This window comes from Desmodus rotundus, chromosome 13 (genome assembly GCF_022682495.2).
Source record: "Desmodus rotundus isolate HL8 chromosome 13, HLdesRot8A.1, whole genome shotgun sequence".
In the NCBI taxonomy this organism is placed as follows: Eukaryota; Metazoa; Chordata; class Mammalia; order Chiroptera; family Phyllostomidae; genus Desmodus; species Desmodus rotundus.
In genome coordinates this window covers 61,264,509-61,284,970 of record NC_071399.1, presented here as the reverse complement: position 1 = coordinate 61,284,970, position 20,462 = coordinate 61,264,509, and the positions used below count along the sequence as shown (strand labels likewise).

Sequence of the window (20,462 nt, the reverse complement as noted above, 5' to 3'; positions counted from 1 at the left end):
CTACTTATTTTAGTACATTTTTATTTAAAAACAAAAAAAAGGAAAAAAGCCTTCCATAAATTATTCCAAACTAGACAAAATATTTTATTCCTAACTTCAATAATTAGACAGAGGCTCTCTCCTGATCTTCCCGTACAAAACACACATTCGCAACTGTTTTCAAAGCTGCTCGCATAAGAGCAAAACACAGCCCTGGCTGGTGTGGCTTGGTTGGAGCATCGTCCCATAAACCAAAAGGCTGTGGGTTTGATTCCCAGCCAGGGCACATGCCTAGGTGGCAGGTTCCTTCCCTGGTCCAGGCGCACACAAGAGGTGACCAATTAATGTTTCTCTCTCACATCAATGTTTCTCTCCCTCTCTCTCTTCCTCCCTTCACTATTCTCTAAAATTAATGGGCATGTCCTCCAGTGAGGATTCAAAAGGAAAGAATAAAACACAGTAAAAAACCTCAACAAGTAGTAAATTGAAACATAACATACTTTGGTAACAAAAATTTCACTTCAAACCATATTAAAATATTTGTCTGACACAAATATTACCTGGAAATCACCTTTAAAATAAAATTTTTGAGACAGAGAATCTATTAGCAAACAACATACTTGTTATATTACAGTATAATAAATACATATTTGGAGGAACCAAGATGGCGGCGTAGGTAGACACACTGCGCCTCCTCGCACAACCAGAACTGACAGAGAATCGAACAGCAAGGGGGACCGACACCAAGGAAACAGAAAATAAACATTCATCCAGACTGGTAGGAGGGGCAGAGATGGGCACCGGGGTGGAGAGGACTCGAGTGGCTGTGGTGGGACTGAGACTGGCGGAGTGTGGGACAAATGGCGCAGGCAGTCCGAGCACTAGCAGACCCTGCCGCCCCACATTTGCACAGATAAACCGAGAGGGCCAGACTCAGAGTGGCGGAGAACGGGGCAGGCGGAGTGGCGGGTGGCAGAGTGGCGGGTAGCACCCTGCGGCACCACATTCGCCCACAGATAAACCGGACGAACGGCAGGCAGCGAAGCAGACCATGCAACCCAGGGCTCCAGCTCCGGGAAATAAAGCCTCAAACCTCTGAGTGAAAGCGCCCCTGGGGGTTGGGGCTGCAGCAGGAGAGACTCCCAGCCTCACAGGAGAGGTTGTTGGAGAGACCCACTGGGGCCTAGAGTATGCACAGGCCCACTTACTCGGGAACCAGCACCAGAGTGGCCCAGTTTGATGGTGGGTATCGGGAGTGAAAGATTGAAATCCGGAGGAGAGTGAGGCGGGCGCCATTGCTCCCACTCGGCCCCTCCCCCACGTACAGTGTCACAGCGCAGCGACCAGCATCACCCCGCCCCAGTGAACACCTAAGGCTCCGCCCCTTAAAGTAACAGATGCGCCAAGACAAACAAACAAACAAACAATAAAATGGCCCAAATGACAGAACACTTCAAAGCTCCAGAAAAAATACAACTAAGCGAGGAAAAGATAGCCAACCTATCGGATGCACAGTTCAAAGCTCTGGTTATCAACATGCTCACAGACTTGGTTGAATCTGTTTGAAAACCAGATGAAAAAATGAAGCCTATGCTAAGAGAAACAAAGGAAAATGTACAGGGAACCAATAGTGATGCGAAGGAAACTGGGACTCAAATCAACGGTGTAGACCAGAAGGAAGAAAGAAACATCCAACCAGAAAAGAATGAAGAAACAAGAACTCGGAAAAATGAGGAGAGGCTTAGGAACCTCCAGAACACCTTGAAATGTTCCAACATCCGAATTATAGGGGTGCCAGAAGGAGAAGAGGAAGAACAAAAAATTGAAAACTTATTTGAACAAATAATGGAGAACTTCCCCGATCTGGCAAAGAAAATAGACTTCCGGGAAGTCCAGGAAGCTCAGAGAGTCCCAAAGAAGCTGGACCCAAGGAGGAACACGCCAAGGCACATCATAATTACATTACCCAAGATTAAATGCAAGGACCTACATCCAAGATTACTGTATCCAGCAAAGCTATCATTTAGAATGGAAGGGAAGATAAAGTGCTTCTCAGATAAGGTCAAGTTAAAGAAGCTCATCATCACCAAGCCCTTATTATATGAAATGTTAAAGGGAGTTACCTAAGAAAAAGAAGATCAAAAATAGGAACAGTAAAAATGACAGCAAACTCACAGTTATTAACGATCACACATAAAACAAAAACGAGAGCAAACTATGAAAACAACTAGAACATGAGGGTTGTCAATAAGGGAGTGGGAGGGGGAGAGGGGGGTAAAGGTACAGAGAATAAGTAGCATAGATGAAAGGTGGAAAATAGACAGGGGGAGGGTAAAAATAGTGTAGGAAATGTAGAAGCCAAAGAACTTATAAGTATGACCTATGGACATGAACTATGGGGGGGGATGTGGGAGGGAGGGGGGTGGGCAGGATGGAGTGGAGTGGGGGGGAAATGGGACAACTGTAATAGCATAATCAATAAATATATTAATAAATAAATAAATACATACATACATACATATTTGGTCTTCATTCCCAGTTCTTGGAATAGGGTTCAAAAATGTTTTGACTAGAAACAGTTTTTAGGAATACTGATAACAGTGATTTTTAATTACTTAAAGAGATCAAATTTTTACAGTTTATAATATAGTGATTACTTTTAATCACAAGTTTCCTTTATGACAACTTGGTTTAATCAGAACACCTTCTTGTGCCAGATATATGGAATGAATCAAAGATTTGATGATTCAAAATAACAAGACAAATAAAAAACAAAAAGGACTTTTGAAAATCAATTTATATTTTGAAGTATTCAACCAACTGATTGATATTTAATAAAAATAAACTCCCATTCCTCTACTAATTTTTCCCCCTAACTCTCATATTTAAAATTAAAGAGTTACCAATGTATTGTGAATATGGAAAAAAATATTCTCCTTGCAAAAGCAATTTATCACATTATAAATCCCTTTGAAATGTTACTAAGAATCTTCAGGAAGATTTTTTCATTTGTCTATTACTCGTATTTGTTTCATTTTTGAGATGTTAACATATATTGTTAAGCACTTCTTGTCATTTTTTTTCTGATTGGTATGTGACCCTGACTGGGAATTGAACCCACAACTTGGGTATGTGCCCTGACTGGGAATTGAACCCGTGACCTTTCAATCTATGGAATGACACTCCAACCAATTAAGCCACACTGGCCAGGGTGCTAGTTGTCATTTAATATAGCCTCTTAACTTTAAACATTTCTGTATATTTTTAATAATAATCATTACAAAAAAGTTTACCTGTGTTCTTATACCATATACAAAAATTATTTCTAAATGAATCAAAAACCTAATTAAGAGCTAAACTCATAAAAACTTCTAGAAGAAAAGAGAGGGAGAAAAGATTCATGACATTGGATTTGGTAAAGATTTTTTAGATATGATACCAAAAGCACAAGTAACAAAAGAAAAGAAAAAGATAAAATTGAACTTCATCAAAACTATAAACTTTTGTGCATCAAAGGACAGTATCAAGAGAGTAAAAACGAAATCCATGAAATATAAAAAACATTTGTAAATTACATAACTGAAAAGGAATTCATATCCAGAATATATGCAGAAATCAAACAGCAAAAAGCAAACCAATTAAAAAAATTGGCAAAGGACTTAAATAGACCATATACCTCCAAAGAAGATACAGAAATGGACAATAAGCACATGAAAAAAAATGCCAAACATCACTAAGCATTGGGGAATTACAAATCAAAACCACAATAAGATTCCACATCACACCTAATAGGATAGTTAATATTAGAAAATAAAGAACACAAAATAACAAGTTGTCAAGGATGTAGAAAAACTGGACCCCTTTGTATTGCTGATTGGAATGTAAAATGGTACAGTCACTGTGGAAAACCATGTGGCAGTTATTTTAAAAAATTGAACTATAGCCACATGATCCCTGAATCTACTTCTGACTATACACCCAAAGGAACTGAAAGCCAAAACTTAAACCTATACACCATGTTCATAACAGCATTATTCACAATAGCCAAAAGGTAAAAACAGGGAGAACCAAGATGGCGGCGTAGGTAGACACACTGCGCCTCCTGGCACAGCCAGAACTGACAGAAAATCGAACGGCAAGGGGGTCCGACACCAAGTAGATAAAAAAGAAACATACATCCAGACGGGTAGGAGGGGTGGAGACGCCACCTGGGAGGAGAGGACTCCCATTGCCCTGGCGGGACAAAGACTGGGAGTGTGGGAAGAAAGGGGCAGGCAGTCCGACCACTAGCAGACCCTGCAGCCCTACATTAGCGCACAGATAAACCCAGAGGGCCGGACTCAGAGTGGCAGAGAAAGGGGCAGGCAGAGCGGCGGGTAGCACCCCGCCGCCCCACACTCGAGCACAGATAAACCAGGATGAACTGCGGGGAGCGAAGCAGACCGAGCAACCCAGGGCTCCAGCACAGGGAAATAAAGCCTCAGACCTCCGATTGAAAACGCCCGTGGGGGTTGGGGTGGCAGCAGGAGAGACTCCCAGCCTCACAGGAGAGGTCACTGGAGAGACCCACAGGGGCCTAGAGTGTGCACAAGCCCACCCACTCGGGAACCAGCACCAGAGGGGCCCAGTTTGATTGTGGGTAGCGGAGGGAGTGGCTGAAATCCGGAGGAGAGTGAGGCGGGCGCCATTGCTCCCTCTCAGCCCCTCCCCCACATACAGCGTCACAGCTCAGCAACCAGCGTTACCCCGCCCCAGTGAACACCTAAGGCTCCGCCCCTTAAAGTAACAGATGCGCCAAGACAAACAAACAAACAAACAATAAAATGGCCCAAATGACAGAACACTTCAAAGCTCCAGAAAAAATACAACTAAGCGAGGAAGAGATAGCCAACCTATTGGATGCACAGTTCAAAACATCGGTTATCAAGATGCTCACAGACTTGGTTGAATCTGTTCAAAAACCAGATGAAAAAATGAAGCCTATGCTAAGAGAAACAAAGGAAAATGTACAGGGAACCAATAGTGATGCGAAGGAAACTGGGACTCAAATCAACGGTGTGGACCAGAAGGAAGAAAGAAACATCCAACCAGAAAAGAATGATGAAACGAGAATTTGGAAAAATGAGGAGAGGCTTAGGAACCTCCAGGACATCTTGAAACGTTCCAACATCCGAATTATAGCGGTGCCAGAAGGAGAAGAGGAAGAACAAAAAATTGAAAACTTATTTGAACAAATAATGAAGGAGAACTTCCCCAGTCTGGCAAAGGAAATAGACTTCCAGGAAGTCCAGGAAGCTCAGAGAGTCCCAAAGAAGCTGGACCCAAGGAGGAACACAACAAGGCACATCATAATTACATTACCCAAGATTCAGCAGAAGGAGAGAATCTTAGAAGCAGCAAGAGAAAAGGACATAGTTACCTACAAAGGACTTCCCATAAGACTTTCAGCTGATTTCTCAAAAGAGACCTTACAGGCAAGAAGGGACTGGCAAGAAGTATTCCAAGTCATGAAAGGCAAGGGCCTACATCCAAGATTACTGGATCCAGCAAAGCTGTCATTTAGAATGGAAGGGAAGATAAAGTGCTTCTCAGATAAGGTCAAGTTAAAGGAGTTCATCATCACCAAACCATTATTATTTGTATTATTAAAGGGACTTATCTAAGAAAAAGAAGATAAAAAATATGAACAGTAAAAATGACAGCAAACTCACAGTTATTAACAACCACACCTAAAACCAAAACAAAAGAAAACTAAGCAAACAACTAGAACAGAAACAGAACCACAGAAATGGAGATCACATGGAGGGTCATCAATAGGGGATTGGGAGGGGGAGAGAGGAGGGAAAGGTACAGAGAATAAATAGTATAAATGATAGGTGGAAAACAGACAGGGGGAGGGTAAGAATAGTGTAGGAAATGTAGAAGCCAAAGAACTTGTAAGTATGACCCATGGACATGAACTATAGGGGGGGAATGTGGGAGGGAGGGGGTGGGCAGGATGGAGTGGAAATGGGACAACTGTAATAGCATAATCAATAAATATATCAAAAACCCCAAGAAGTAGAACTCAAACTAAAAAAAAAAAAAAAGAGTAAAAACAATGCTAATGCCCAACAATGATGAGTGAACAAAATGTGATACAGATACACACACACAGTAGAATATTATTTAGCCTTCAGGTTAAGAAATTGTGACACATGCTGCAATATGAATGAAACTTGAAGACATTATGTTAAGTGAAATAAGCCAGACACAAAAGAACAAATACTGTGTGATTCTACTTGCATAAGGTCCCTAAAGTAGTCAAATTCATGGAGACATAAAGTATTGTAGAATCATGGTTGCCAGAGATTGGGAGGAGGAGGGGAATGGAAAGTTGACTTTTAATGATGCAGATTTTCACTTTGGGAAGATGAAAAACACATTTCTTCTTTTCTTCCCCTGTATGTAGTCACCTTGCTATAGCTACAACACCTGCATATAGTTTAACTACTGTTCAATGTCCACTTCCTCTATTTATTTTATAAGAATATTTAGGGTCTCTTTAATTCCAAAATTAACTCCATGGTTTATGATTTCTATGAGTTCATTTGATTTCTATGTGTACTACCTGCCAGATGCTCAAGTAATTGAACTCTCCATGGTTTCTACATCACTATGGTTACCAAACCAAAAAACATATAAAACCAAAGAGAACTATAATTATATTAAGATGTTTTTAAACTCTTTTTAATGTAAATTTGTATTGCCCCCTTACAAGAAATACTAATAGGCTTTCAGGGAACAAGGTGCAAAGATATATAACAAACCATTACAAGGACAACTATCAAACTACTACTGATCTGCGTGCGTGTGTCTGCATGCAGATGTGTTGGGAACAAGGAAGTTCCTAGACTAATAACTGACTTTCCAGTCAGTGAAGTAGTGAGAGTTCTGGCTTGGTTGGGAAAATTATGTAAGATGTTGGCCTGACTTTAGAACATCTTATTACATTTTCAAAAACTCTAATTATAATAAAAATTATAAAATATCAACTTGTAAAAGAAAGGCCCACATAAAATAAGTGGGATTTTGCTGGGAAATTCAAAGTTCATAAACTTGTCTCTTTATGTAAAGAGCCAACCATGCACTTGCTTTTGTAACATTTTCAACAAAACAACAAAGTTATGAAGCACTATCTTATACTACACAGTACAGCAGTCCAAAAGGTAGCATATTATTATCATAAGGAATGAGTACTACAAAATAAAAACTGTGCTTAATTCTCACCACCTGTTTACCCCCCCAACAGGTATACTTTCCATCTAAGAAATAGAAAAAAGTAATATATCATAAAATACCAAAGCTTGAAATACTGCTAGGCCGCTTGGCTCACTTAGGCAAGATTTGAGAATGGCACCAAGTTCAGCTTAAAGAGTAATTAGCTTTATGTGCTTTGTGATTCCTTCATTTCACAATTATTTGTTAAGGTATTTATTACATGTAAGACTCAGAGCTACCACGTGGAGATACAGGAATGCTCAGACCATCAGCTGTTGGCGGTCTAATGGTTACTGGTAGTAGTTAGCTAGAAAAGGGGAGCAAAGGGACTTAGACATTGAGCTTCATAAAGTGGGACACATGAGCCTGTCTGCTCCACCAGGAAGCTACAGCTTCACACTCCAGGGGACCACAGCATTGTGCTCTGCCAAGGGGATTAACACCCCTCCTTCCACCCTGTGATAGATTGTTGGGGTAATAGGGGGAGGTGCTGGACTATAGAGGCCTGTCAGTTTAACTAGGAAGTATAAACCTACCGAAGCCCATGAAAGCATGAAAAGTTGCTTGCTTCTTTTGAAACAGCATTTGGTCCATCCCAAACCCAAGCTCCTGGTTATAATAACAGAGAAATGCTGTTACTCATCTACCTGGCAACATATGTTTGCCCCATGCACTCTCATGTTCTCTCTACACAGCCATGTGGATTCTGCCACCAGAGCAGCTGGAAACACAAGCTAAGATACCTGGATAGGGACTGAGACCACTTATCATCAACCACCTGCAGGCTCCAAAAAAGTAAGCTCTCCTTCTCTCTCCCTTTCTCACCCAATGACCCACACTGAAGTAGGGCACTATCTTCTTTACTCCGTGGCCACGTTGCCCTAGCAGCCACATGACCCATGGCTGGGGGGACTCCACACTCAGACTCCAGGAGGGAGCCTGAATACTGGGGCCCAACAGTGGACTGCTGCTGGGAACACACCCTAAACTACCCAGATGCCGGACTGGACCTGACTTTAAAGTGGAGTAGAAACTCTGGGAAGTGGCTTTTGTCTTGCCTTACAGAAGACGAGGTTGGACATTTTCCTATGTGAGACGGATGGAGATGGGACATTGGGAAGTCAGGAGGGGAACCCCCTTAACTGTACATCATCAATAAACCATTCCACAGAGCCCCATCTTCCCGTGCTGATCTCAGGAAATTTATTTCCTTGTGACACCATAAGAACTCATTTTTTACCAATAACATAATCATAAAAGAAGTTAGCTAACAGTTCTTAAAGTTCATTTTCTGATCTATATGGACATAAACCCCCTGACAAGACAGTTAGAGGGATTACATGATATACAGATGCAAGAACTCAGGACAATACCTACAAACTCTTCAGCAAATATTTGTAGAACTAATCAAAAATGATGCAAACAAAAACTCAGACCTTAAGAGGCCTATAATCAATTAAAGGAGATAAGAAACAAACATAATTTTAGTGCTAGGTAAAAAGTAATACACTTCTTAACATGGCTAAAGTGTCCTAAGAATTCAATAAAAGAGCCTGTTTCACTTTGTGAAGAAACAAGCATTTGACCTGAGTCAAAAGCATGAGGACCATTTGGCCAAGCAGGGACCTGGAAGGAGAATACAAGATGAATGGTGTATAGTGGTACACTCTTTTTTTTATTCAAACGTATAATTGGGGAAAGCATAGAGAATCAAAGAAAAAGTAGTTCCATCTGGCTAAAACAAAATCTAGGCGAAAAGATTTAGAGAGCTGAAAAGGTAAACTGGAACTAGGGCGAAGGTTATAAATAGAACTGAATCCCAAACTAAGGCATTTGAAATAAAAGCAGAGTGTGATCTGTTCTGAGTTATGCTTAAGGAAGATAATATGGCAGAAGTGTATAAACTAGATTAGAAGATGGAGAAAGAATATGTATAGAGATCAGTTAAAAGGCTAATGCAGCAGCCCAGGCAAGAGATACTAAGACTTCAAACTATCGTAACAGCAATCCATCTGGGGGACAAGGGACTGACATGAGATCTGACTGCAGTGGATCAAGAGAACTGCTTCATGGAAGCAAAGTAGAAGAACGACTACTGGACAGACTAGATGACTACAAGGATGAAGATACTGTTAACAGACGGGGGAAACATCACCTAAAGTGCCTAGGAAGCACCTGGTCACAAGAACTGCTTCCATATAGTGCAATACTAACTTGTACTCACCTGTATGTATGTATGTATGTATGTATGTATGTATGTATGTAGATAAGAGAAATCTGTATTATTGTGTTTATTTATCTGCACAAACAACTGTTTTTGCAGAAACAATTATATGCATTACACACAAGTTATAACTGGTTTTGAAAACTAGTAAAATATGTTAAAAAATAGAACAAATACTGAAGAATGACATCTGCATGAGAGGAACAGTGTGCTTAAACAGAGGAAGATAGTTTCTACAAAGACCCCTGTACTCTATTCTATTCAACTCTGACACAGGATTAATGTTACCATTCATTATGGGAAGGTATTCTTAAAACACAGAACGCAATAAAAAGGACAGTGTTTTAAAAGTTGAAGACATTCTTCTTAGTTCACACTTACTCTCTGTAACTCCCACTTCTCAATAAGGTGCTCCACTTCCCCACCCAGAACTGTGGTGTTAGAGTCATTCAAGAGCAGGAATCCATTTTTTATGTCCACAGTGCCTGAGAGCTTAACTTTAGTTCCAGGTGGTGTGTTCAGGCTAAAGCAAAGAAAAAAACAGTGTTAAAACAAGTTGAAGCTCCTCCTCAAAACTGTTATTCGGCCTCATATTATGACCTTGGTCGAGTTCTTCAAAATGAGCTAACATAAAAATTATTTTTTAGGAGTGAAAAAAAAATGTGGACAATAAAATTCACACCTCACAAATTTGTGGTAAAGATAAACAGAATAAAAGATATGAAAGTTATTTTCTCAATAATGCCATGCTATACAAATACGATTTGCCATTTTTTTCTCTGAGCTTTGGCTACACATTGCAAAGATATACTATATTACAAAGTTAAATTTTGTTACAGGAAAAGATATCTGACCAGTAATATTCCTAGAAATTTTACATCTATATGAGCTACCATAATCCACAAAAAAAACCTTTAAAAATGGTTTTACTTATTTAATTTTTAGGGAAAGGGGAAAAGAGGGAGACAGAGAGAGAGAAACATCCATCAGTTACCTGGATGCTCTCCAAACAGGGACCAAATCTGCAACAACAGGAATGCGCCCTCATTGGGAATCAAACCAGCAACCCTTCACTTTGTGGGACAGTGCCCAACCAACCGAGCCTCACCAGTCAGGGCAAAACAACACTCTTTTTTGTTAAGTATGCGGTTAAAGATCAAATGGGTGTTACTTACTCTAAAACAGCAATTTTTCAACCAGTGCGGCACAGGAATTTTTAAAACATGCAATACCTGACTATTAGTCAAAGGCACTGACCTCTTTTCCCTCAGATGGTCAAATTTTTAAAAATTACAACAGCCAACACACGAATAGTCCAGTCTGCATGAATCAAAATTATACTCGTACCTACTTTTTGTCAGATCAGCAAAATATTTAATGTTTTTTGGTGTGCCGCAGAATTTTAGTAATTAGTTTATTTCTGCCAAGAGATGAAAGAGGTTGAAAATTGCTGCTCTAAAACATACTAACTTTTTTGAAACAGCATGGCTGGGTGTGGAGATTATTACGCTAAGTGAAATAGGCCAGTCAGAGAAAGACAGATACCAAATGATCTCACTTACATGCAGAATCTAACAAACACATTGATGAATAAAACAGACTAACATTAAAAGAATTTTTCTACAATAGACTAATATTTTCAGTTTGGGAGCAAACATTATACCATAACCCCTTTTACAGAAACTGGAGAAAGATGTTTATCCCACTACCAATCTTTTGGTAAAAGAATCAACGGAAGAAATGGAAAAAATCCATGAAATCCATTTCATCATGTAAGCTTATTCTAAAGTTAAAGCATATATACTGAGTCCCACTGCATCCACCTCTTTGCACATTTAACAAGGGACAAAGCACTCCGCAGAGTAGTAAAACCTGCCCTAAAACACTTAGAATTAGAAAACCGTGTCGAAACGGCTTTACATCGTCCACATTTTAAAAGCTCGTGAAATTCACCATGTGCTGATATATGCAACAGTAAATCAGTGAAAGCACTGGTCTATTAAAAAAATGTTGATAAAATAGTTATTAACAACAAGAAATAGAATATTCCTGTTTTTAAAGCTTCAAAGATTGCAAGACATTGTGTGTTACATGCCACTGAGTCAGCTCCAACTCCTGGCAATCCTGTGAATGAGATGTGTCCACAGTGTCCTGTCCCGCAACAGCCCTGCTCAGCTACTGTAGGCTCAGGCTCTGTGGCTTCCTTCATGAAGTCCATCCATCTCTTATTTGGTCTTCCTCTATTCCTGCTGTCTTTTATTTTTCCCAGCATTACTGTCTTTGATGTGCCCAAAGTAGGACAGCTTTAGTTTTGTCTTTTTTTTTTTTCTCTCCAGTGATGTTTCAGGCTTAATTGGCTCTAGAATCCACTTGTTCACTTCTCTGATGGTCCAGGGTATTTGTAGAGCTCTCCTCCAACACCATCTTTCAAAGACATTGTCTGGCAAAAATTATTCTGAGGACCCCAAGCTTAATCATTCTTAGTCATCACATGTAACTTACAGAAAAAAGGGGCCATAAACAGCCTTGCCAACCCCTTAAGTACAGAGTTCTGTAATGTTATATACAGTAAACTTAGGACAATATCTATCAGACTTGAAGATCAGCAACAACTGAATCCAGTCATGCTACGTGAAGACTTTCTCCCCAACTCCAGGCAATCAGCAGATCCGTCATTGTTTAGGGATAAACAGAATAAGCACCGAGGCTACCTGGCTGCTGTACTCTTTAAGAAATTATTAATAAAATTATGTATCATTTGCATAAGACCTATGTGTATTTTTCAAAACCACCTTTTTAGTCAATAATTTCTTACAAATTGGTAAAGTTGAAAAATGTAGAAATGCATAAAATGAACATATAAAAAACTACATAAGATCTTTAAAAATAGGATGCAAATTACAGGGGCATTAAAATTGTGATACTATGACTTTAAAACTTAAGAGAAAAAAATTCAAACTATTTGAAGATGGACCTAAATACAGCTGTAACCTATCCCTCTATTCTTTTAACGTTGTTTCTGTTAAAACTGTTTTTGTACAAGATGAAATGTTACCTAGTTTGTAACCCATAGACAAACAGCTTATTTGTGAAAGAGTTCCAGGAACCAACTTCAAAGGGAGCTGGCGCCAGCAACTGGATGCTATGGCTCCAAGAGACTTGATGACTTGCAGTTCATTAAACAACAACAAAAAAAAACCCCACACCTTTTCTTGACCAGATTCAAGATAATCATCAGAACAGACTATGTTGACTTACATGTAGACAAATTTCAACCCCACCCGCTCCTCAATCTCCTTGTCCTGCCTTCTCTCTCCCTCCTAATAAAATCCGCTGCCAGCACTGAGATGCTGAGGTGGTCTTTGGGACAGGAGCCCACCATCTTCTCGGGCTGCCGCACTTGAATAAACCACCTTTCCTTACATCTGCACCTGTCTCTACAGTATTGCCTTTCAAAGTTCAGGCAGCTAGACCTTAGTTTGGTATCACAATTTCATTATGATAACTGACAAAGACTTGCACTCAACAGATTAAATTATAGTCCCACTCCCAGAAAAGGATAAGTAGGTGCTAAATTTTTAAAATAATATTTACTGCATCACTTGCAGGGCCATAAGTAACTCTAATTCAGAGAACATCTTTTGATTTAATTAATATTTTTTACTGGCACCCAAAAGTACCTTTACTCTCTCTATATTGCTATTTTAAGCAAAACAGAAAAACAAGAAAATAGGGAGAAGTGAGGCAAGACATAGGATGAAAGAGTGAACAGAAGGACCCAGAGAAATGCAACACCTTCTGTGCCAGCTCCTTATTTATCCTCTCTAGTAATTTCTACCTTCCTTCTAAGATAACTACTAATCAAACATCTTTTGAATATAGTCTCCCAAATTGTTCACATGTTAGAACAGTTCTGAAAGCTGATGTTTTTACAGCAACAATACAGACATGCTATTTCAATGAGTGAATGAGCAAGTAGCAATGATTTTTTCAATTCTCAAACCATAATAAATTCAAAGAAAAAAGGCAGTGGATAGCATCTCAAGAGACCCTCCTCTCTGGGCTAATCTTGTTTTCATTTACCTCAGAAAAATACTCAGTCAGAAATCAGAGAATGAGCCATTATGTGGCCAGTCTACCTTCTGAGTCATCTGTGAAGTCCCTTGTAGGGGGTCTCACTGAATTTGTCAGAGGAGGAAAGGCTGTGTTTCTCACAAAAGCGGTAATCCTCCTACTCTTTAAAAAGAAGACAACATAATCACAAAGTCAATAACCCCCCTTTGTACATGAAAATCAACATTTTAGTCAGTCATATATCTTCTAAGGAAGAGGACCCCTTACTAGAGGCACATGCTGGTTGAAGGAAGAAAAAAAGGAAGGGGAATCACTCAGCAGGGTATTCAAGGTCTCAAGCTTCCACATTTCCTCCCACATACCACCCAAGCTCCTCCAGAGGAAACTTTTCATCACCTGTTGTCAGAACACTGTATCTTTGCATGTGCTATTCCCCTTTCATCTCTGTCCAAGTGTCTATTCATATTTGAAGTCCCATTCCCGGCTCCTCCAGGTAAAGGTAATTTTCTAGACTCCTAATCCTTTCAGTTATATGTTTATTATAATTTGTAAGCCTATGTGCCTGTCTCATTAGCATATGAGCTATCTGGTGGCAAAATCTAAGCCTTGTTTACCTTGGTACCCCCAGCTCCACATAAGGAGCTGGAACACAATAGATGCTACCTGCTTGTCAAATGCTTACTCAGGAGAAAAGTACAGTCTCCAAATCTGCATTGAATGGAAAGCTCAAAGCAGCAAACATGAACATATAAAATGACTAAGAAGACAAAAAAGGTGGTTTACAAATGTCTAATGAAGACAAAAAAGGGGGTTTACAAATGTCTAATGAAAATTTCCACTTTAGAAAACAGAGCTCAAACTGATCTAATGCGCACATTGAGGATAAAAGAGACTCTCCCACCCCTACCTCCCCCCCACCCCACCTCCCCACATTGCCTTTCTCCCTTCCAATAGGCATGACTCTAAAAGCCTCTCATGCAAATAGCCAAAACAAGAATTTGGAAAATTCTTCCATTACGGAGTTCCAGTAGGGTGGCATACAAACCTCCCTAGTGTCAATCATTTCCATAGAAAACTCATTAGCCTATGAATTTTCCTAGAACACTAAATAGTGTGGTGATAGACACAGCTAATTGCCTAGGAACTAACCTGTAATGTAGTTACAGAAATTCTGTTTGTACTGGGAAATTTTTGAATGACCTAAAACTTACTGAAAAAAATCAAAGATTATTTTTCATGCAAGAACACCTTAAATTTGTTTTTATAATTAACATTGAAACAAGGAGTAACTAACACCTTTCTTAACTATTTTTCTATACAGATAAAATAGAAATACAAACTTTAATTTTTTCTGAAAAATTGTTACATGCATTAAGGGTTCATTCCTTCTTTTCAAAGTTCCTAAAATGAAATCCATTTTGAAAAGCAGGTAAAATACTGCAACATATATACAAAATAAAGTGCCAATCACCTTATTTTTGACATATAACTATATTCTACTGCTGTGCAGCTTATGTGACCATCAGTCATCTGCAAACGCAGCATTCTTGGTGCAGCCTGAGATTCTTCGTTATCCTTTGGTGCAGCAACATTGCGAATTTTTTGAATTTGCAAAACGCACGGACCTTCAAGCTGTCAAAACACAAATAAATAAATATCACTTTCTAGCCACAGATTTGTTTTCATTTACAGTGGATCTCTTTTCATTAACAGTCATGCTTTATGATTTATAATGATAATTTTAATAAATAAGATCAAAATTGAAATGATGTTATATATATCAGGGGATGTGTTTTATATTTAAAGGTAAAACTTCAAAACGGTCCCCTAGAGAATATTTAAAAATTCTGAATTCATTTTCAGAAAGTGACATGGAAACTTTAGGAAAACAGAATTATGTTTCTGGTTTAAAGGTGTATTAATAGATGTTTTTAGTTTTATATTCTCTAAATCATTCACAGAGATCTCCCTTCTCCTCCCATGTACATTAAGGGACATTCTGGAATTAAAGAGTTTGTAATATTTTTAAGAAATACCAACTTTACAGCAGTTGTTGAAAGGAACGCTTTCTGTTCAAAACCTCATTTAAAGTACACCCTCTTCTGGTATAAATGAAGACTACAATACTCCAGAATTTACACTACATAAAGTTTAAGAAATATGAACTATATTTATTTTCACACTTCCTTTTTAAATGAGTTTAAATCTAATGCTATATTATAGGCATTATCAGTGAGGAAAAAAAATGTTCTCTCTGACTACAATTCAAAGACAAAAATATAACTTATGGACTGGCTATTAAGTTAAACACATTATGAAATGAGACAATTATGGCATGATTGGGAAATAACAAAATCTATTTATGTTTGAAAAATAAATTTAACATAAAGTGATACTTTCACATTATTAAATATTATTCCTTTAAGTAGTATACCTGCAATGAAAAAATATTTTGTTATAGTCTTTTAAATAAAACCTTTCTGTGTATATTAATTTTAAATTTTCAGCAAAGAGAAATGTGAAATGATTGGTATTTACAGTTAATTTCTCAAATAAGCATGTCCCCAGGTTGAGAAATTTCTACTCCGTATTTACCAGTACCAGTATTTGCCAGCCTGCAAAGGAATAATTTTGTTAAAGGCCTAGATAATATAGTTAGAGAAAAGAGACTAAAATGCCATCTAGTTCTTAGTCATCAACAAAAATTCCAAGTTCAAACAAAACCCTCAATAAGCATAGATAAGTTGTTAATTCAGGATGAACTTCCTTTTGTTTTTGTTAATGTCATTAAAATGAAGACATTCCCTTTATTTTACTACTCCCAATATTTATAGCCTAGGGGTGTCCAACCTGCAGCCCAGGATGTCTGTGAATGCGGCCCAACACAAAATCGTAAACTTACTTAAAACAGTATGAGATTTTTGTGTGTGTGATTACGTGTCACAATGTATTTAATGTGTGGCCCAAGACAACTCTTCTTCCAATGTGGCTCAGAGATGCCAAAAGGTTGGCCACTTCTGGCTAGACATCGACAGATATCTAGTCGGTGCTGTCTAATACATGTCTACCAAGCACATGTCTATTAAAAAAATTAAAAATTCAATTCTTCAGTCTCATTAACCATATTCAAGTGTTCTATACCTGGACAAAACAGGTAGAGACTGTCTAAATCATTGTAAAAAGTTCTGTTAGACAATCAGTAATGATCTAGACCTATGTGTTCTGAAGTGCGATTCATGCATCCTAGGAAGTACACATCCATTTAAGTGAGGATGGGAAATACTTGTTTCTATCTAATTATAAGTAAGAAAGAAGTTAAACTTTCATAATATTTCATATCCAGAGCAACAAAGAAACCCTCGTTCAGTCCATGTGACATACAGCTCACAAGGCATTTTCATGGAATTTTGGAAGTTATACATCCCAAGGGTGTTGACATGGCCCCTTCACTGGTTGTTTGCTTTCACTGTATTGTAATAAATTTCCTTTTATTTGTGCACAGTTATGTAGATATATATTTTACCTAGTTTTAACCATTAATATTCACAAAATGTACAAGTGGCTTTGAAAGATTCTATCAAAAATCATGCCAATGACACCAATGCAGGGTAGGAATGGGCCCGTTTTTGCTGATCTCCTACCTCTGGTTGACTATAAGAACAAAAGGCTGGGGAATGCTAGGGAGGAACACCTGTCCCCAACTCTTGATATTTCCTAGCAAGCTGCAAGTTTACGTATTTACTCCAACTCCTGGCCTCTCCATGCCTTTTAGTGGATTAAGTAGTGGTCTCTCCAAAAGATACATTCACATGGAACTGTATACATACCCTTAACTGGAAAAAGGGGCTTTGCATGCATCGTTAACACCAGTATCCAGAGAAGAAATGAACCTGGATTGGGGTGGGTCTAAAATCCAGTGGTGACTTGTCATTATAAGAAAAGACAAGGAAAAATAAACATGAAGACACAGGGAATAAAGGCCATGTGAAGATGGACGTAGAAATTGGCATTACACATCTACAGGCCAAGGAACAACAAAGATTACCCACAGCTACCAGAAGCTAGGAGAAAGGCATGAAATAGATTCTCCCTCAAAGACTCCAAAGGGAACCAACCCTGATGATACCTTGATTTTAGATTTCTGGCCTACAGAACAGTGAAAGAATAAATTTCTGTAATTTTATACCACAAAGTTTGTAGTAATTTGTTACAGCAGCCTCAGAAAACTAACATGCCCACTTATGGACTGCTTGGAAAGAATACTCTGTATGTATTGGGCTCATCTTCCCTTCCCTCTTCTTTTTTGAGAGGATCTAGGTAGGGACTCAGGAAGGAAGTAGCTCAGCTTCTCACTGAATTGGCCCTGCCGTGAATGTACAAGTCTGCCGGGTTTGTGGTTTGGTTAATGGATCCATTCGGCTTCCCCACTAATATACATCTTTCAAATTAATTTTTATCAATAGTGAACTTTATATTTTTCAACCACATCTGCCACTCATTTCTCAATTGATTCAGAACCAAAGATGAAAAGGAGGTACTCTTTATTAGGCTTACCTTAAAAATTCTGAAATTATACATAATATTTTGATAGTCATTTCTCAATTTCAATTATTAAGCCTTAAAATTAATGACTCCACAATTCAGAAATATTTATAAGCAAACCAGCCGATATACTAAATTTTCATTATGCTTATAATATTGTTTATTATATTCTGTAGGCAACAAATAGAGAAAAACTGAAGCTAAATAAAACTCAGATAATAGGAGAAAAAATGCTTCCCATACAGAAAGATTAAGAAACAAGAAATAATAAGAATGTATGGAGAAGGTATTCTCTTGGTATGTGGACTTCTGGTATGGGACTTCAGAGCGTGGTGCAAGCTCTCTCCCCCTGGGGTTTTGGCATTCGGACATTCTGGGCTTCTGGCCCTGCTCCCCACACAGACAGGAGCCCTCGTGGGACTAGGAGATGCAGGGCCCACCAGGGGCTTAGACCCCGCAGAGGATGGCAGCCCACTCCTGGAGGCAGGGCCCCATGCTGGGACAGTGAACACAGCACATGGGGCCTGAACTGCTGCATGGAGGCTGAGGACAGTGCACCAGATCCTGAGAGCTGCTGCGGGAGGATGGCGACTCTGAAACCCACAAGTGCACCTTCCAGAGGGTAGACATCTGTTTGTATGACCAGCTGGTGGACAGGTAAGGAAATGGGGAACTTCTGGGAATAGTTTTGGCTTGTAGCCTTTTGAGAAGTGAGGAAAGTTCTAGGTCTCATGGGACAGGAGGGCTCTGAGCAGGAGTGCTCTCAGCAACCACCCCCCCAGGTTGTAACCCTGTTAATAAAAACCTGTTTCCTTCAATACTCATTGTTTAGTCATGTACATTGAAGGCACCAAGTGGCCAAGCCCCGGTTTGCACAGTTATATACCTATGTGTGTTAGGTATACACACATATATAAACCTTCCTACCCTAAGATTTTAAACATGCCCCCAAACAGGGATCTGCTCACTGTTCCTTCACTGAGAATTACATCGCCAAGAACTAACAGTCTAGCAAGAAAAGCAACCTCCCCCACCTCAGCAAACTGGGAGAGCTGCCCCTTCCTTGTATGTAGTTCTGACCTAACAGTTGTTGCACTATATTGAGTGTCGGCTTCTCAATCTGTCATCAGGCAGAGCTGTCCTGTTATCTCTGCATCCTTTGAATTTAGCACAAATATACACTCAAAACCTGCTCAATAAAGTATTCCCTTGTATTTTTGCTATAATTTATTCAGCACTTAACAGATATGCTAAAAATGTGGTAGGATCCTTACACATATATCTTAAATGAGAAAATAGAGGGCAGAGGATAAAATACTTTGCCAGAGGTCACTTACCTAGAGAGGCAAAATTAGAATTCAAATGCTGTCTCACAGTGAAGTCTGTCTTCTTTCTATTACACATTCTAAAATTATTCTAAATTTTTTACATACTAAGAGCAGATGTAAGTATAAAGGGCAATGGGAATATTAACTGTTAAAAGTTAAATCTTCTCAAAAAAGGTCAAGAAAATTAGAGAAGAAGTGGCATTTGAGCTGGGATTTGAAGACTAAATAGTAGTCTGCCTGGCAGCTGAGGGAAGGGCACTCCATTCACACAGCAATTACCACGGTGCTGCAGCAAGAGAAGACTGAGTGGAAGGAAGCTCCTGCTCCCCAATCGCTAAAGTAAAACGGTGGCAGTGATAATTCCTATTTGCAGTGCTGTTCTGAAGACTACATAGATAATTCATATACATTACTTCACATGGGACCTGGCACAGAGTAGCTTCTCAATGAAAATGAGGAGAAGATTTGACTGAAAACCAGGGTTCTCCTAGATAAGTTAGGTGCTTATATCAAAATGATCAAGAGGGAAGCAGGTCAGTCACATCAGGGATACTGAAAGAAAAGGCTCTGGGAAAGGATTCCCAAATCCTGATCTCAAATTGTTCAAGTGATATTCGTATACTGCAAGAGAGTTTAAATGTTAAAAAGTAATCAATAAACAGTAATAAATGAGAAATTTCTGAATCATGGATGTGATATATTTATGGAAAGAGATCTGAAAGCCTCACTCAGAAAATTTTAAAAGAGGTTTTTCATATATGCTTGGTAATTTAGAAATAGACAACATAATCATGACTAGCTTTTCCCAAACTTGAAGTCCCTGTAAAAGCATCAATTTACACATCAAAGTAACAGCATAGCACACAATTTCTTTTACTCAATGATTCGGAGCAATCACAGCAAATGAAGTACAAGGAAAACACTATGGGACTCCCCATCAAAAGCAACACTTCTCCCTGTGTGTCATTTGCCTATTTCCACACCCCTATCCTTTACCTCTTCAGCTGTTTGTTCTCTGGGAGAATTTAAAAAAAAAAAAGTATGGTGAACAGTGT

The 20,462-nt window shown here is 38.9% G+C and overlaps 1 protein-coding gene across 5 annotated transcripts in view; it reads right to left on the bottom strand.

Annotated features, from left to right (window-relative positions):
* The window catches only part of TDRD3 (tudor domain containing 3), a 158,954-nt gene that overhangs the window by 75,160 nt on the left and 63,332 nt on the right, over positions 1-20,462 (bottom strand). For all 5 annotated transcript variants that reach the window (XM_053916421.1, XM_053916416.2, XM_053916418.1 and 2 more), the window contains exons 4-5: positions 15,009-15,169; positions 9,845-9,986 (exon numbers count right to left, since the gene is read on the bottom strand). In XM_053916421.1, coding sequence (XP_053772396.1) covers positions 9,845-9,986; positions 15,009-15,082 — 216 coding nt within the window. In that variant the 5' untranslated portion in view covers positions 15,083-15,169. The remainder of the gene's footprint in view (positions 1-9,844; positions 9,987-15,008; positions 15,170-20,462) is intronic.